The 19,112-nt window shown below is 31.2% G+C and overlaps 1 protein-coding gene across 4 annotated transcripts in view; it reads right to left on the bottom strand.

Annotated features, from left to right (window-relative positions):
• The window catches only part of LOC106636386 (nitric oxide-associated protein 1), a 218,220-nt gene that overhangs the window by 29,753 nt on the left and 169,355 nt on the right, over positions 1 to 19,112 (bottom strand). For all 4 annotated transcript variants that reach the window (XM_089595026.1, XM_089595025.1, XM_089595024.1 and 1 more), the window contains one exon: positions 18,714 to 19,041. In XM_089595026.1, the coding sequence (XP_089451152.1) occupies positions 18,714 to 19,041 (328 nt within the window). The remainder of the gene's footprint in view (positions 1 to 18,713; positions 19,042 to 19,112) is intronic.

The following is a 19,112-nucleotide window of genomic DNA, read 5'->3' on the forward strand; positions in this document are numbered from 1 at the left end:
CTGCCGGGCCTAAAGTTCAATTTCGCCCAAGGGCAAAAAGTAATGACCCAGCGAAAAATGTGCCCCAAGGTAGCACTTTCCGCACTTGGTACAAAAATCTCTTTCTCACTTTACGCACAAACATACAACAACCACACCCTTCGGGCAGGCAAGTTATTTTTTTGTAAGAAATATACTAATTTTTTGATTTATGGAAAGGACAAACCAAAAATAATTTTATACTTAATTTTTTATCTTTACCATCAAAAAAATTGAAACTTGAAGTTTATTACTGTTATCGTGTTCCTGGTCATTCATACTGTTCATGCAGCAGAAATTTTGGATTCAATGGTTAAAAAATAAAAAAAATTAGAGACGTTCCAGACACAAGAAAATTATTTTAAAGTTATGTACAGCGCAAAAACATCCTTATTTATAAAAGAAAAAGATATACCAATCAAAAACTTAGAGATTTATTTACCAGCAAAAATAGATAAACCAAAAATTTACTAAAGTAAATGTGTTATAATAATTTACTATATAAATAAATAAATATTAATACTCCTCATGCAGGTGAATCAAAACAAGAAAAGAAAAAATTTTTAGTAAAGTTTAATAATTTAATAAGAACCAAACCAGCTGATGCAGCTGGACTAAGCAAAGAAAAACTACAAAATGTAAAATCACTAATGCAGTATTCAAGGAGTTAAGGGCAGAAGACTTAAAGCAAACTGTTTAAAAAAGCTTTCATAAAAACTAAAGACAAAATAATAAAAGAGTCACATAAAGTAAACTTACAAAGAATAGAACTGTGAAATCCAAGGCAGTAGTCGAAAGAGAGAGGAAAAAGAAATTTTTCAAGATTTTCAAAATAAAATATTTGATTTAAGAAATTATGTATTGTATACATTGTATGTACATAAAAATGTGCAAATATAAAATAATACTTTAAGACAAATCACTGACACGCCCCTATCTCATAAATAAAGTGTAAGAAAACGCACGGATGATAAACAGTAGACGATAAAACAAGTCACCGGTGTGCAGCAAACCTGACGCAGACGCTAAAAAATCTCCGTTATTGCATGAAATGTACGTATAATTACAAAGATCTCTGTATTTTAGCTGTTTCTTGAAGAATCAAGTCAAAATTTTGAGGGAAATTAGTATTTTTTTTTAAAGTGATTGATCGGTTGAAAAATTGACTCTTTGGTCGTAAGCTTATATTTTGTTACGGGCGTTTGGTATCTTATTCTATGCGGATCCTCCATTCTAATAGTGATAGTAATACAGCCAATTTTTTTTTTACAACTTTACAAACCATATTTTTAATGTCTGCTATATTTTATATTATTAACTAGTGGTCTTAGCTTCATCCGAGATCCTCTGAGTGAAGCACTTAAATGTGTGGACAAGTCATGTAAAATGATTTTAGTTTGTCAATACTTCAAAATTTTGCATTTATTTTTGACACTTCTCAGAAAAAATCAGCGGATAGTGGGTACTTCCATACCCAAGTATGAAGTTATACTTCTACGACATTATGTGGCATACAATATAAAAATATAAATATATCTTTTACAAAACGATATTGTGTATAAAAGTGATGTAACTGTCGTTGGGACGAGTATATAATTGGGTGTCTTTTTAATGAATATTTTTATGTTCAATAAATAAACAATTATAAGGAATATATTACGTAAATAAAAAAAGTACAGAGTCCTGCCATGGAACGGCGTGCTGCCAGGTTGGCCAGTATGAGAGTACCCACTTTCATCGACTTTTAAGATAATTATTTTTAAACAACTACCTACTCTAATAATATTTCTAATATCACGCTCAAAATTTGTCGTATAAGCTGACACACTCATTCTTGAAATTAATCGCCTCTACAACACTTACAGTGGTTATCTAAAATAAGGCTCAGAAAGTATTAAAAAATAATTTTTATTAATAAATCTTTACGTAATTAAATATTTTATAAAATTGATGTTTAACATTTCGTCAATAAAGTATGTTACAGACATAATGATCATGTATACAAAAATTATGACTGTAAATTAAAAAATGAAGATGTATGAAAACAGTTTTTGTTAACTTTATACAGATTTCAACCTCGTAATTAGGTTCATTTAGATTACATTCTAAAAATAACTTGATTGGCTTATGATAACTTGAGTAAAAAATATAAACCTTTGACGCTAATGTAGAATAATTAACATCCAGTTGTGCCGGTTTATCTTAATTAGAATTACATTACATGCCAGTGAATTTAGCTTAAAAATCACTTTTTTCACGAATGAAAAAATTCTAAAAGTACAAGACGCAACGAAGCTATGATAATGCATCCATAAAATTGTACTATCAGGATCACTCGTTAACTTCGGGCCTTTTTTTAAACATTTGGAAGTTTACTCACCCTCAGACGGAATAATAGAGTTTACACCTGGTGCGCATTCAACCATGGCAAGCATAAGGAGACCCTCAGGAATGATGCTTGCCATGACGACATGCACCATCAGGTACGAAAACAACTATTTGTTTAAAATTTATGCAATTTAGCCGAATAATAAGATGTAAAAAATGGAATGATGCTGAAAAGTCCTGCCCGTTTCTTAGGTCATAAAATGTTCGTTTGCCCTAGAAGTCCGTTGATTTGTATTTTTACATGTTAACATATATGAAAAGGACTATGACTTAAAGTTGTAAGGGTTAAAAACTAATTAAAAAAATATAGTTTACTATTTTCTTTTTTAATTACAAAATTTTACTACTAGAGCAACAAAATCTTGAGGCCTCATTTTTTTCTTTTAGCACCACAATCAATATAAATACATTTTGCTCCACCTATTTAAATAGCTAGAAGAATTAGGTCATTAATGTCAGGATTATAATAGAAAGCTGATCTGTTCCTTAATGGATTATTTTCTTTTGAATTTTCCCTGTTGCAACTTTAGACATTGTTAAAAACTTTTGTGAGTCCTGTAAAGAACTATTTTTTTTTGCAAACTTTGTTAAGTTGTAATATATTATTGGAGAGGTAGTTCAACGTTAGACGGCTCTGAACTCTTTTTCGATTGAAGTTTTCAGCAAATGTGATTGCCTGGAAACCTCTGGATAGTGATCTATGGTCTACTGTTGTAGCACCAGACTGGTTGAAAGAAAAACTGCAACGCTCTGAAGAGATGGACCTGATAGTAGTGCTCTTTTTCAACATTTTCTGGTGTTACACTGGAGATGTCAGCGTCCAAAGCACCTTTTCTTTCGTAAAACTTGGACGTCTTCATAATCCAAGGTAGAGATTGGTTTACATTGCTTGCCTAATGAAGACTGTTAAGCATTATAATCAAGTTTATTTCTCCTATAAAGCTTTTCTGAGGTTTGCCGAAGATAGACCTCGGAAAGGACTGGCAGCCTTGCAAGGAACAACTCCGGTCCTAAAATATGCCAGTGAATGACTGAATTGGTTTAAAAGTAGCAGGCTTCATAGAGTGTATTAGTAGACGAATCGTTGTCAGAATGTGCTATATAAATAAGATTAGTGGTGATTGAGTAAACGTGAAGATAAATGATGACCCTAAAAAGATGAAGATAATGTTTCTAGCAGATGCGGTGGCATGAACTTCTTGATGTTGTTCTCCCTGGCTTGTTGTTCTAGTAAGAGGTGCTTTGGCAGCACCACGTAGCTCGAAAAAATTGCTACGACACCGTTAAGCGTTGGAGCTGGTTGGGCTGCGGCCAGACGTCTCCAGATATTACGGTAGCTAGGATATTCAGATCCACGATGAATAGCTTTCAGCTTGACGCACTGCCAATAAACGATTATGGTATATTATCACCAGACTCATTGATTTCTGTTGCAGGTGGCTCTGATTTTACGTTGACGTCACATAGCGAATCCAACTGAACTTTTTTTGCAAAACTTTAAGCTTGTATATTGCTATTGTTATTAATTTTTTAAAATTATGCGGAAATCATCGAGGAAGTGTCAAGAGAAAGTATACAGAATTTCAGAAAAATTGGTTGAGTAGTTTTTGTGGTTGGTGATTACAACATTTCTTGGGACTTTGGTTTGTATATTAGTGGGATGTTTTTTAAATTTTTATTAATGATTTTAATTTTTAAATGAATATTTGCTTATTTTATTTTTGTGTCAGTCTTTGAAAAGCTTTTACTTTTGTTTATTATTAGCTTATTCATAAAATGTTCTACACTTCTATGGATAATTATTACATTTTCATTGTGTCATATTCCTAAAAATTTTTTTTTTCGTAAACAAGGTGATTTTTTAGTTAAGCTATATTAAATGTCATGTAAAATGATCAATTACTACCACTTAGAATCAAATACTACCACATTCAAGATAAAGTGGTAATACAGTATGTTCTTTCTGAGCCTTTTAGATATTTATTGTTGTTATTGTATACGTCACTAAGAATAAGTGCGTGAGCGTCTGTGACAAATAAAAATTGAAATTTTAGAGCTTTTTAGGGTCGCTGATTACAAATTTCATGTCAAATCGATGGGATTTCACCTTCTTTAAACCCTATTCACCACTATCTGAGGTAAAATATCATGTATTATAAATCATAATCAAGTTATCTATCAAGTCGCTGATTACCGACTTTGCACTGAATGATTAAAGAAATATAGTGTCATAACTGCAAGATTAAGCAAAAAAATATTTGTGTTGCAGGTTGCTGAATTTATTTATATCAGCAATTATGACTACATTTAAATAATAAACCATCTAACATAACCTTAAATTTAACGTATACAAAATTGTTTCCATTTGCAAATATTATATTACAAGAAAAATTTTTCCTTGTCCTTATAGTCATTATCATCTACATCTGTACCTGACTCCGAGGTCAAGCTTCTTTCAGTCGATTATTGTTCATCTTTGGAACTATGTACATAAAAAAGCATGAGTAAACTGATAGTTTTCTTAGATAAAGATATATGTTTTTATTATACAGCTTATATTAAAATTTTTATTAGATCAACTGAGTTCTCGCTTCGACGCTGCCGAAACATTTAAAATCAAAATGTTTAAATAACTGGGTTTCTTAATAATAACTAAAAACTTTTGCTTTGTTTCACATTTTATTTCTTAGACTAAGTAAGGCTGACAGCTGTTTCGGCAATTACGGCATTGTCAAAGGTTCGACATACACTGAATATATAAGCGGTATAATCAGCAACGTGTGTATATAAAATTGATCAGGTAAAAATTGATAAGGTGACAATATTGGGAAATTTCATCCAAACATCGTCTTACACATACAAAGAAGATACAAAAAATACTAAAAGACAAAACTCATCAGACACAACAGACAAAGACTCGATATCCCGGTCAGAGTTCAATGGAAACAACAACGCTGTACAGGTTGGAGACTTTAGAGCAAAGCCCTTCATTTGTATTGTATCCTCAGGTTAAAAGCTTTTCCACAATTAAATTAATATAAGAAGAAGCTAATATTTTGAGTAAAGGCTTAAAGCATTGTCCTAACATTAGAAAACCAAAAAAATTTATTTCACTTTCAGTAGATACAGAATTAGCCTCAAACAAAATAAAGAATAACGCGTTACACCTTTTTAGACATAATTTTATCGACATATTAAACAAAAATAAAAAAATTCAGCAAAAGTAATAAATCAGAGTTTAAGGTAATAAAACATTTGAAATAAAAAATTGACGATAATAATTTAGTTTTGTGTAAAGCAGACAAAAGAAATACGGTTACTATTCTTACAAGAGATAATTATATCAAAAAAATATAAGATTCAATTAATAATGAAAATTTTTAAATTTTGGCTTCCGACCCTACTAAAACTTTTCAAAAAGCTACGAAGTCCATTATGAAGAATTGCCATATTGTATTGTTTAAGGTAAAGACAGAATAAATATGTTAACTGTTATGAATCCTGTGACACCGAAATTATACAGCTTACCAAAAATACACAAAGGAAATATACCTATAAGACCAACCGTATCTTACACTAATTCACCAACGTATCGACTCAAAAAAGAAATTGATGAAATACTTTCTTTTCTTCTAAAATTTCAACCAAAATACAGTATTCAAAATACAAGCCAGTTAGTTAATAGTATAAAGAATATAAAAACACCACATAATACAAAATTAGTGTCATTGGATGTAGTGAATTTGTTTCCTTCTATCCTCACGGACTAATTTAAAACCATAGTTAATAACTTGATCAGTAATGACAATTCTATATGTTTAACTTGTAAGCAAGAAATTTTAGATTTAGTTAACATTCGTCTTGAAAAATTTACTTTAAATTTAATGAAAAATTTTATAAAGAACTTAACGGTCTAACGATGGGCTCCCCACTCACTCCTCTCCTTAGCAAAGTCTTTATGTCACATGTAGAGGAAATCATTTTCAACTCTTCCTCACCTCTAGTAGATAGTGTTCTACATTGGGCACGATACGTGGATGACGTCGTCTGCGTTTAGAGAGGGACAGAGAGAACGTTAAAGATGTATCTGAATTACATAAATATCCCTGCACCCAGTATTAACTTAACGATTGAAATTCAAAATGATAATAATTTGAACTTTCTAGACTTACAAATAACATGAAATAATGACGAATTAGTACATGAAATTTATCAACTTTTACTGAAACTTTAGTGCCACATGATTCAAAATAGTCCATGAAAGTTAAACTAAGTGCTTTTTATTCTCTTATACATTGATCATTGTCGATACCTTTACGAAAAGATTACTACGGCAGAGAGATAAAATTATTAAAATGCCTAGCAACAAATAATGGAGACGATGAAACTATTATAGATAGACTAATTAGAAAAACATAAAAAAAAACTCTTACTTAAATACTTTCATACAATATTGCCAGGAAACAAAAAATTCCACATGTTAATTTATGTTCCCGTAGTTTCAAAGAAAAGTGGTAAATTATTAAAACGGCACAAAGTAAACTCAATTTTACTCAATAAACATAATGTTGAAACCATTTTAGTTAATAATAAAGAAAAATCTGGCATCTTAGAGAAAAGTGGGGTATATTTAGTTTAATGCTCAGATTTTGACCCTATGTATAAAGAACGAACAGTGCGTGCCCTGTATACAGGTATTGATGAACATGTTAAATCTATTTACAATAATCAGTGCTCGACTAGTTTTAGTGAACATTGTAGCTCACATGCAAATTTCCAAGATTTTAATAATGTTAAATTGTTACATAATGCACCTAAAATCCAAAAATTAAATTTATTAGAAACAATAAAGTCTGTCCGGAAAGTATTGGGCCTACCTCTATAAATCCACGCCATAGTATTCGAGCGACCACTGTGGTGCATAAACGTAAATAGTAAAGCCTCACCAATTCAGCGGTTACTTGTTGATACCTTTCGGACGCATAGCTCATGCACAGCGCGTCTTTGTTTATAAAGTTATTTTTGAGTTTGGCGGATTTCGTGATTGTTAAAAATGAGTGAAAAGCAAGATCAACGAATTTGCACTAAATTTTTCTTTCAGCTTAGAAAAACGAGTTGTGAAACTATTCAGATGAAGCAAAAGGCTTTGGGGATGAGTGTAAAAGCAAAACACGAATAAAAGAGTGGTTTAATCGTTTCAAAGAAGGCCATACTTTTGTTGATAGTCGAAGAAATATTAAGTCAATGTTGATTGTTTTTTTTTTTTTATTGGGAAGGTGTTATGCACCACGAATATGCACCAACAGGTCAGACCATAAATTTCTCTTTTTTTCTCTTTCTAGGATCGGACCATTTTCAGTTGGGTCTTTTAAGAAGAAGGTTTCAGTCAGTAGACATTCGTATAGTGTGTTTGCACAATACGCTGGGGCAAATCCAACTTTACCCTTATAATAGCTTGATTTGCGTACAGGTGTTCTTTCGGAAATTTTGTCTTTTTCCTATAAAAACAACAAAAATAAAAATGATTCGATTGCTAAAAAGCTTTAAAACATGTTAATATTATGCCCCATATGTTGAAAATTCTAAAATCTAGCGAGTAAAAGGCTTCAAGCATTTATAGTTTCAAGACCTGGTAAGACATTTGCTTATCACCCTTATAACCTCGAAACCCTGTGAGTAACAAACTTTAAATGCTATAAATGTAAAACATTAGTAAATTCTATGCTACATGCATTTATAATCTAGGTATCACTATCATGGCATACCGCTTAGAAAGTCAGCTGAGGCAATAACTTCTTACCAAGAGAATCAGCCCCAGGACGCAGTAGGAGATATTCTCATTACCCAACCTGTATTAATAAGATTACTGGTGAAATCGGTATGCTAGAAGACATATAATAGCCTCGTCGCCACCCTTGTCAGCAAATGAAGATTTATGCATTATCCAAGGCGCTTACTGGCCACTCTATCAAACAATAAAATGGTATTTAATCACACAAGCGTCACTCACCTGATGACCTAGGACGCTAACTGGCCACTCTATAAAATAATAAAATGTTGAACAATAACACAAGCGCCTATTACCCAGTGATCCGGGGCGCTTACTGGCGACTCTATAAAATTATAAAATGTTAAATATCAACAAAAGTACCTATCACCTGATGACCCGCGGCGCTTACTGGCCACTCTATAAAATAATAAAATGTTGAACAATAACACAAGCGCCCACAAGCAGTATAGATAGAGCGCAGTGACACTTAGAACTTGGCAGCTCGGCAATGAGGGCTGGGAGCTTTCACGTATGAATATGAGATAAGAAAAGTAAATTAAAATAATATAATTCTACGTTTATAGCATATATTGTACCGGGTTTTATGGTTTTAAAAGATTTTTTAAGCTGCAAATACACGTTAGTATTTAATTGGATCACTAGATGAATATTTATTATAGTCTAAGATAGTCTTTACGCTCAGCAGCTAGCGCTTTACAAGAAAATACATAATGTTTTCAAGAATTTAAGAAAGTTAGGTGCAGCAATAATCACTTCGGATAATACAAGTCTGGGATTGAAGTAGTTAACGATTCATACAACTAAATCCTAGCGGTTCATAATCAAATTCTGAATTTTTATGAGGACCTTCGCAAGGATGAGTACGTCAAAAAGGACATGACTGATGTATTCAAAGAGACCTATTGCTCAGTGGTGGGTGGCCAATCACGACCACTAACTCTGCTTCATCCTTTGCTCTATATAATTTATTTTCTTTACCAAACGTTAATACTTCAACGTTCTCGGAAAACTTTGAGAATCGGGAAAGTTTTCGTGACGTCTTTAAGGCCTTATTTTATCTTAAAACCAAGCTTGTGACTGTAATCAAGTACCAGCATCTGCGAACTCATTTGACTGGAGACGTGACCGACCCTATAAAAAATATTCCCTTTCGGGTGATAACTATACTCAAGCTTGGGAAGCTCTCGTAAAGTTTTATGATAATAAATGACGCCTTTCACTCTTCTTAAAATTTTCGTCTGCTCATCAGAGCTCTACTGCTCATGAGGATTCGATTACTGCTGCATAATGTCTTTGGGTTCATACAAATATTTTTGGTGAATACTGTGCCAATGTTATTATTATTAATGTAAAAAAATTTAGCACTATTATAATGAATTAAATTTAAATACTGAAAGTGCTGTTGGACCAAGCCCAGCGAATCGTCATAGTTTTAGCTAGAGGCTAACTTCATATAAATGGCTTATACGAAATATTCACTGGTCATTTACAAAAGCATTTCAATATGGCCTTTACTATGGATTGCAATGGAAAAACTAGTCGAAATCAATTAGTATTAAATAAAAAATAAAAAAAATAGAAACAAGCTATCCATTATTCTCCAACAAATTTTTTGTTTCAATTCTTTTCAAACAAACATCATCTATTTTTTAGATTTACGAGGATTAAGATATTTTGAGGAGCAATTTCAAAATATTCAATTATACTTTTATCATAAGTATTAATGCAATAATGGGTAAAATGATTTAATTTATTTGACGCTTAACTCATTAAATAGTAAATAGTTTGAGTTCTTACAATAAACATTGAACATTTTAGTTTATATTTTACTGACCTGATCTTAACACCACTCCTTTATAAAAAGTATTTGCTCAAATTTTGGTTTAGCGTTGAAACATTACACATGTAAACGTATCATTATATAAACGTGGCATTCTATTTTTTTTACTATGTGTAAAAAAAAAAAAACAATTATGTGTGTGTGTGTGTGTGTGTGTGGTCACGGTGGCGCAACGGTAGAGTTTCAGTTCCGTTTATCTCCGAGCTTAAGCTGCAATTGGTGCGGTTAGTAATTGGATGGGTGATCGTCTGGTTACCATTCAGGTCTCGCCCTATCGCCTGTGCTCTTGTTTCTCGAAGGTCGATTGATTTTTCCGAGCCTACGGGCGACGATGAATAAAAAATACATAAATAGTTGTTTTTACTATTCTCTAAGATTTGCTTCTCCACTCGGCCCCACCCTTTCCTAAAAAAAACATAAGACGCCCATACATGTGTATATGTATTGTATATATGTATATATGTATGTATGCATATTTATTGATACATATAGCATTCTATATACGGGCGTTTTATGTTTTTTTTTGTAATTTTTAATTGATCAAAAATTAAAGTAAAAATAAATTTTAATTTATAATTAATTAAAAATTTAATTAACAAATAAGTTTAATGGTTAAATAATCACTGGTTTAATTAAAAGGTAACATTAATTGTTCATCAAGTTCTGTATAAATTGACTATTAATTTAATTCTTTCTTGATTTTGAGTTTGATTATTTATAATTATGAATTTTTAATTAATTACTAATGTCATTAACAGTTAATTCTAATTTTTTATGAGTTATACATTTTATAAACAATTGATTTTATTTCTTCCATTAATGAAACATTAAATTATCAATTACGTTTGAATTAATTAAATTGAAAAATTTTAAATATTTCTTACAATTCTTCAGCACACTTGCAAACTTTTGCAAAAAAGTTTTATGCTCAACTCATTTGTTTCATGATAATAATTACTGTAAATTATAAAATTGAGGATTTTGTTGGTATTTGGAATTTATTAGTTGAAAAATACAGATCTCCAGCCTCTTTAGAGTTTGAGAGGTTGTTATTTATCAGTTTAAAAACACAGGCCTGTCTAGGGTTTAGGAGCTTGGGAATTATTAGTTTAGAAATACAAGCCTGCTAACTCGTTTGGCATTTAAGAGCTTGTGGTTGATCGGTTCGAAAATGCAGGCCTCCAGTTTGTCTAGGTTTTACGGGTTTCCTAGTTTAAAAGCTTCCAGCAGGTTTAGAGATTTAGGATTTTGCAGCTTACATTCACAGGCCACTGCTCTGTCTGGAACTTAGGAAATTAGGATTTTGTTGTTTAAATACACAGATCTACGGCCTACCTGGGGCTTAAGGGCTTGGAATTTTGCGGGTTAAGTGCACAGGCCTCCAACCTGTCTGGGGCTTAGGAGTTTGGGATTATGCGGTTTAAGTACATAGACCAATAGTCTGCATGGGGCTTAGGGGTTTGGAATTTATCAGTTAAGGATTAATGGCCTACAGCGTGTAAGGGGTTTTGGGGTTAAGGAGTGCTTTTCCTCTTATACGAATAAAATTTATAAAAATGCCGAAACAAATTAACCTTTTTTTTCAATTTCGTGTTCCAAATTTTTTTTTCCTTTTTTTGTAGTGTTTTTATAATTTTTTATCAGATAATTGTTACAAAAAAATGGGTTTTTACCCTCTTAAGAATGGGAGATGCTACTCCCACTGCTCAAAATAATGATATTTACTTGTCCTTTGCACGAGGAATAATCTCTATTTTTTATTTTAAAATATAGACTTACAGCCGAGATATTTAGGAATAACGGTTTTTAGGAGTGAATTTTAAGGTTGCTTTCACCTCTTAGAACGGCATATGAGCTGATAAAAAAAACACGTGTCTAATATTTTTTCATACTTTACCACATTTTAAAATTCATCAAAATCGGCGTCTGACAACTCGAATACTTCCCTTACGAGTAACACTTGCTAATTATACTCAAGTATACAACTACAAGTCCATTTTTGTAGAAATTAGGTTATTAAATTTTTAAGTTTCGTGGATATGAAATAATTCATAGAAGAGTTTGTGTGCGGAGCGCTTAGGGCAAAGCTCCACTGATATATATATATATATATATATATATATATATATATATATATATATATATGTATACATATATATATAAATTTTATTATCATTATTACCAATTGTAATGTTTATTTATTGGTAGTGTGATTATATATGAGTTAATGTTATTTATATTTGTATCTACAATAAATTTCATTTAGTTTTATATTATTATTATATATTTTAAAGAAAATTTAGATTATTTGATCTTATTAGGAGTTACTATCATTCTGAAAAAAAAGGGGGTGTCCCTCAGTAAGAACAAGGAAAGTGTAGAGAATGTGAAAGGGGAATATGGAGGGAGTAAGGTAGAAAAGAGAGAGGTCTGCAGGATTGCGTGTGAATGAGGCAGAACGTGATTAACTTCGGAGGGCGTAGCTGCGGTTCCAATTTGTGTGAATACAGCCATTTTGTTACGCATGCCGAGTTCCTGACATTTTTATAAAAGGTAGCGAGTGGTGTTACTTTAATACACTAGGGCTGACCTCGAAATATCCTCTCACGGAGCTGTTTTCCGTGGTTTGTTGTAGCATTTTAGCCATTTGGTCCAAATTGAGGCTGTACTCTTTTCTGCTATCCATGAGCTATTCTCCACCTAGCGATTTGGACGAGTGTTAAACACAAGGTGCCTGTGATAATTTCTTATTAATTCGATACATTGTGCTAGCAGCATAAGTTACTGTATCCTCGTGTTCGCATTCAAGTCGTTTAGTTACCGCAACCATATCCTTAAATGTCAGTTTTATTAGCTTATGTGTGCGTATTTCTGACCTTTCGTTGATTGGCGCATCATTCTAGAAAATACTTCTCGCGCAGACATTATTCGGTATTTAAATTAATACCTGTTTAACAAGCGTATCTTGTAGGAGGCGTATAGCGTTGCCCGGTAGCAGCCTCTTTAACTATTGCGTACCTGTTATTAACATCATAAGATCTTGCGTAATTTATTAAACTTCAGAATTAGGGCATGGTGTATATTGATTTCATAGCAATGTTATGTGCAAGTATTTAATGTAATTATATAATAAAAATAATAATATACTATAGTTTTCTTGATATAATATTGTATTGTATGATTTATTTATCAAACCTCCTTGACCAGCCATACCTTATTCCACCAGCAATAAATAATCCCTAGAGAAATAGGTTAATACTGTAACAGAAGTAATGATAAAACAAATTGTTTTATTTTTCCCACTTTATCATACAGCTAGGTTCATACGCAGAATGAATCAGATAGTGGAAACTTGATAAAGTCGAATGCAAAGTGATAGTCAGCTTATATTTGTTATAAATTTTACTGCGTACACTGTGATTTCAAGACATATTATTTACAACTTTCTTATCTGTAACGAGAAGTGTAATTTGGAAAATAAGATTAAAATACTTTCTACAAGAAGAAGAGTCTAATAATTGTGTAACAGTAAATTTAATAATGTGATTTGTTGTATGTAAGTAATATTTAAATTTTATTTGTATAAGCTTGTTAATGTGAAACTGACTGGAACAATGCTAGTAATACCTACAGTTGCCTTTTTTAAGTAATGGAATAAAACACCAAATTACTGCGCACTTTTTTTCTTTTCAGGCTTCACATTAGTATTTTGTAATATTGTATGGTAATTTTACCGAAATAAAGCTTCAATCATAGTATTTATGCTGCGTTAAACGAAAAACAAGTGTTGTAGCATATAATGTTACGAGATTGTATTAATAATAAAGATTTACAGAAAAAAATTTACTTCACATATTACAACTAAAACCTTTGTAAGCTAAGTGAGTTCTCAATTGTTTAAATTTATCAATTGTTCATAATCACATATAAAAAAGAATAAAATTATTGGTAAAACCTGGCATACGGACGTTTGATTGGATTAAGCCGTAAAGAGTATTGGATAGGGCTAGTTAGAGAAAATTGTCGATTGACATAGCTTATAATCTTACTTGAAAACATTTTTAATGCTGAAGTAAATCAGTGGAATATCAAATATACTTATAATTTATTCTGGGTAAACTTTGGTGTTTTACGTATTTATGTCATCACAATATTGTTTATTACATTAATATTTATAATTTTCAGCTTTTCATCAGCTTTAAAATTATTTTCAGAAGGAGAAGTAGAAGTTTAAAAAATAAGATGCAAATAATAACTTTATAAATGTAGTTTCTATTTTAACACAAATGTTAAAAGATTTTAACCAAAAAAAGAAATTACTAACTAATGACGAAGAATAACTTGTAGCAATGGTATTTTTTAATATTATTCAAAGTTCTGTGGAAGTAAGAGGTAAAGATGATAAAATGGATGAGTCATTGCAATATGATGACAATTTTATACCATCTGATGATATTCCTATGGATTATGAGTCTGAAAATGGCATTGACGATGAAGATGTATGTAAAATAGATGATCAATGTGTAGAAAAACAAATAACGGATTTAGACTACAAGAAAACTGTGGAATTTAGGACAAGTGGTAATAAAAGAAAAAGTTTTGACACGGTTCAATACCGATTCAAAAAACTGAAAACATCGAAACAACTGTATGGATAAAAAGACGAAATTAATGCAAATGGCAATAGAATAGATTATTCAAGGATAATTAAAAAAGAATGTTTGGAGAAATTGAATGCAGAGAGATAATAGAGTTGCTGTTCATGACATTGATGTTCGATGATTTGCTATAGAAGCAGCTTAAAAAACGATATTAACATATTTTAAAGCATCGAAAAAGTGGCTACAGCAATTTCAACATCGATATAATAGTGTCACGGAAGATTACTTAAGTCATAATGAAAAAAGCTCTTCATAGTACACAAAGTTTTTGAGATAAAAAAGAAGCATTTCGTATAGCTGTTAAAAATGTCATGAAAAAATATGGTTCAAAGCCAGTATACAATTCAGACTAAAGTGGATTCAATCATGAAATACATAGTGGCCATACACTTAATGATGCAGGAGAAAAACATATAGAAGAAATCCTTCAATCAATACATTCAACAACCCACTTCTACACAATTCAATCAGTTGTATTGGCTGAAGGAGAACTTATGTCAGCTATTATGTCAGTTTTGCAAGAAACAAATGGGGAATTCGGACCAATTGTAAAATGTAATTTATTTCTACCTGAGAATGTGCACGTCATAGCTTTAAAATCTGGTAAATTAAGTAAGAAATATTTAAAAATTTGGACCAGAAATGTATTGGGGGGTACAACCACACATATGCGGTACCTCGCAGACGCAGGGCCGCACAATAAAGCGAGAAATTTTAGGTCGCATGGAAGGGAGAATTGCGCGGTTGGGGGAATGGCAGGGTATTGCGAGGAAGAGTCGTGTATCAAAAGTCATAAAGAGTTTAGTTTTTCCTTGGAAGATCGTGGTAAGAGTGTCAACGATCAAGAAAATCACGCTCAACCTGTTGCCACATGGTACAATTTAAGATACACGAGGCAGAGTCAGTGAGGCATCTTTTTTCTCTTACTTCAGATTTTCAAATTGGTCGTAAGTAATACGAAGTCATTGCATTGGATTTTGAGATTTTGGCCCACAGACTACTTAGCAAGGTAGTTTCTCGTCACTGAGATAGTCAAACCCTTGCAGTGGTCTCAACGACGTACCTTAACTCTATTGAGGGTGTCTCGCTTTGATCTTTAACTTTTCAATATCTTTATTTGCCCTTTGCGAATCTGGTGGTCATCGTATTTCCGGGCGTATATATTGTGATTTCCGTAAAGACGGTAAAGTTTTGCTGTCCATCTCTTTCTTAATTCGAATGCACCGGAAAGGCCATTTGCTTCATGTTTAGTAATTTTTGCTATAAGCTACACACAATAAAGCAATTAGTCATTATCTTAGGCAATTCTGTATAAAGCATTGAATCTCTTTATTTTATTTTATTATTCATTGATTATATAATTAGAGAATGTGTGGCACACAAGAGATTGCTAAAAAAAGAGGAGCCATTTTATTTTGTCTTGCGTATTTGCCTTATGTCGTATTTGAGTGAGAGTCAATACGAAATTTTAAGATCTTGATTGATTCAAGTTTTTTTCATTAATTGTTTTATTGATAATTTTAAATCTTAGTTATAGTATTTTGTTATTTTATTTTGATGTTATTAAGTCAACTGTAAAAATCGAATGCTAAGAAGAGTCCTAAGACGCTCCATTAAATCATTCTTCTTAGTTATTTTTGAAGTTTCTATAAATGCGAAATGGGTATTGAATTTTATTTACTTTGTAGTATTCTATGAGACCATAAAACAATAATTTTTGTCTAGTCTTTAGTAGCATAAATTTAGTTTATATGTTTAAAGCTAACCATAGCATAGATTAGAATGATTACATAAAAATTTCGGTCAAAATAAGAAAAGCAAACTATATTTTTTTATTGTTTGGAGAATTAAAAATAATATTATTCTTATTTATTTTTTGTTATGCTTAATGACCACTGTATTAGTTCTCAATTTGTACAAAGAATATAAGCTCTTTATTTTATCTTTGTTTTCATTATTCAGCGACGTATACCTCTTCCCGAAACCCCACGCAACCTTGTACTTTTCAAAACACTATCCTGCTCTTAAACAAAGATATTAATTCATACGATAAAAACAACATAATCAAAATGAAATCACTTCCGCATAACCAACTGTCAAATCCCACATTAAAAAACTAACATTATTGTATGTTTGGCATGTAGCAGGTTACATTAAAATCGGCCAGAGAAAAGACCAAACCCGAAAGAATTTTGTTTCAACTCTGATTATGTTGAATGCAACATATGTGGTGAGAGGGCTGTTATAACGTGCTCGTGATGCAAAAATCATTATATTCAACCCATTTCTTTAACGGTTATCATCATTGTAAATCATGTAATAAGTAATTTTATTATAATAAGTAACAATTTTTACGCAATATAACATACAGATTTTACATAAGAATTAAATCAAATACATACAAATCAACAAAAACAATTCGTACAGTTCAAGGTATAATGTTTTTTTAATAAAATTTGTTAGATATAATTAATACATACAATTAAATAATAGTAGGTAAACGGAGGGAAGTTCAGAGGGCGGATCAGGGGGGCCTTAAAACTATGAGCAGGGCTAAGGGGTGCGAGGAGGGGTGAGGGGTCTGGAATAAATAGAATATTTTTTATTGGGTTGAAATAAGGGAGAAATATTAAAATTTTTGTCTTATTTTGAGAGGGGGAGAGCTCGAAAAATATTCTAAAATTTTGAGGGGGGTCCCAGTAGTACATTGTACCTACACATTAATTTATTAGAGACCCATTAAATTTGTGACACTTGAAAATTAAATGTTGGTTCTGAGATAAATGCAATGTTAAAAACATTTATTTTTAATTATTTAACAAATCAAAATTTTCATTATTTCATTATTTTGTACTTGTACATAAACTGAGAATCTTAAGAAAGCTGAGAATTGGAACGGTTGTTAAAAAAACTCATTTTATGAAATTCATGCAGTCATTTTTTAAATCTTTTTACAAGTCATGTTAATTATTAAAAATTAAATTATTTAGTATCAATTGTACTTAAACATTCACATGATCATAACTGTATAAGCCAGTTGTACACAAACGGCGCCGGGAGTGGAGACTAATATAGATGTATTCACGTTTTTTCTTATTCTAAAACTTGATTATACGAAAAAATTTTTGTAAAAAGCATGATTTCGAATTTGCATTTTTCTTTGCAATCCTTTACCTCTCAAAAAAAATTTTCAAACAAAAAAAAGCAGTTTAAATAATAATTAAAAAAGCTTTTTTTCTTCTGTAAATGTATAAAACTAGATTTCTGTATTCAAATAATCGTGAAAAAGTGAAAGAAAATGTAATTTTTTGGAAGTAAGTTCATTCCATTTGTTTCTTGAAATTATGTTAAACCTCAAAATATCCTGAGATGAGTTTGGTCTATGTTTGTTATGTAGGTAAAGGCAGTGTAAAAGTACGTTTGCATTATTATTTTGTATCAATACCCTTTAGTTCAATCTAATGAAAATAATTTTTTGTAAGAGTAAATCTGATTGGGATCGCATGAACTATCTTAAGCTATTATACCTTACCAGTTAAAGTAAGTACAACTTATGACAGCTAAGCAAATGTACTGCTTTCTATAAAAGTACACGATCAAATTACAATAAAAAAAACGTAGTTTTATGAAGAATTTTTCAAAATTTTTATAGATTCTGTCAACAATCACTTCAAGCATCAACCATCTTTAATTAAGCAAGAGCTGCATCGCTACTGAACTTTGTGGCAACTTTTAATAATTAATAAACCTTAATAAAATATTAGATGAGTAAATTATATTGGTTTTTAGAAAATTCGTACACGCGTTAAACTATTGATCAAAATAACTATAAGGTAAGATATACATTTTTTCTTCTTTGTTAACGAAGATAATTTTTTTGAAAAAAGATCTTGAAAAAAATGCTAGTTTTAGTACTTTAGAGTGTAATGTTAGAGGTAAGCTCTCAATGATTAATGCTCTTGATAAAAAAAAAAAGGAAATAAAAGGGTACTTTTCAGACATATATATATATTACCTTATAAAGTGAGAGGCTTCCACAATATCTAGTCTCCCCAGTCCTGCAATAAATATTGTCTGGTCGGCCCACATGCAAAATGTTCGTGGGGAAATAATTTTACCAGGTAGTGTTTTAGTAAGCTCATTAGTTGTTAATATATTAAGAATTTGATCGTCGTTGATAGTTCCTGGTGTATCGTAACACCAATGACCATATCTATATTCATCTGACATATCATTTAACCCAATTTTTGTCTTTGACGTAATAATTGGAACATCCTTTGACATCAATTGATTAATAACTTCAGTCTTTTCCTTCCTTTTTTTAAAAGTATGAGTAACACGACCTAAAAAAATAAAATGATATAAAAAGCTAATAATATTTGAATGTTTTAGGAAGACATATCGTCCGAGCACA

Source organism: Copidosoma floridanum, unplaced genomic scaffold (genome assembly GCF_036245765.1).
Source record: "Copidosoma floridanum isolate Cflo_tuat_1 unplaced genomic scaffold, Cflo_Japanese_pri ptg000024l, whole genome shotgun sequence".
Taxonomy (NCBI): Eukaryota; Metazoa; Arthropoda; class Insecta; order Hymenoptera; family Encyrtidae; genus Copidosoma; species Copidosoma floridanum.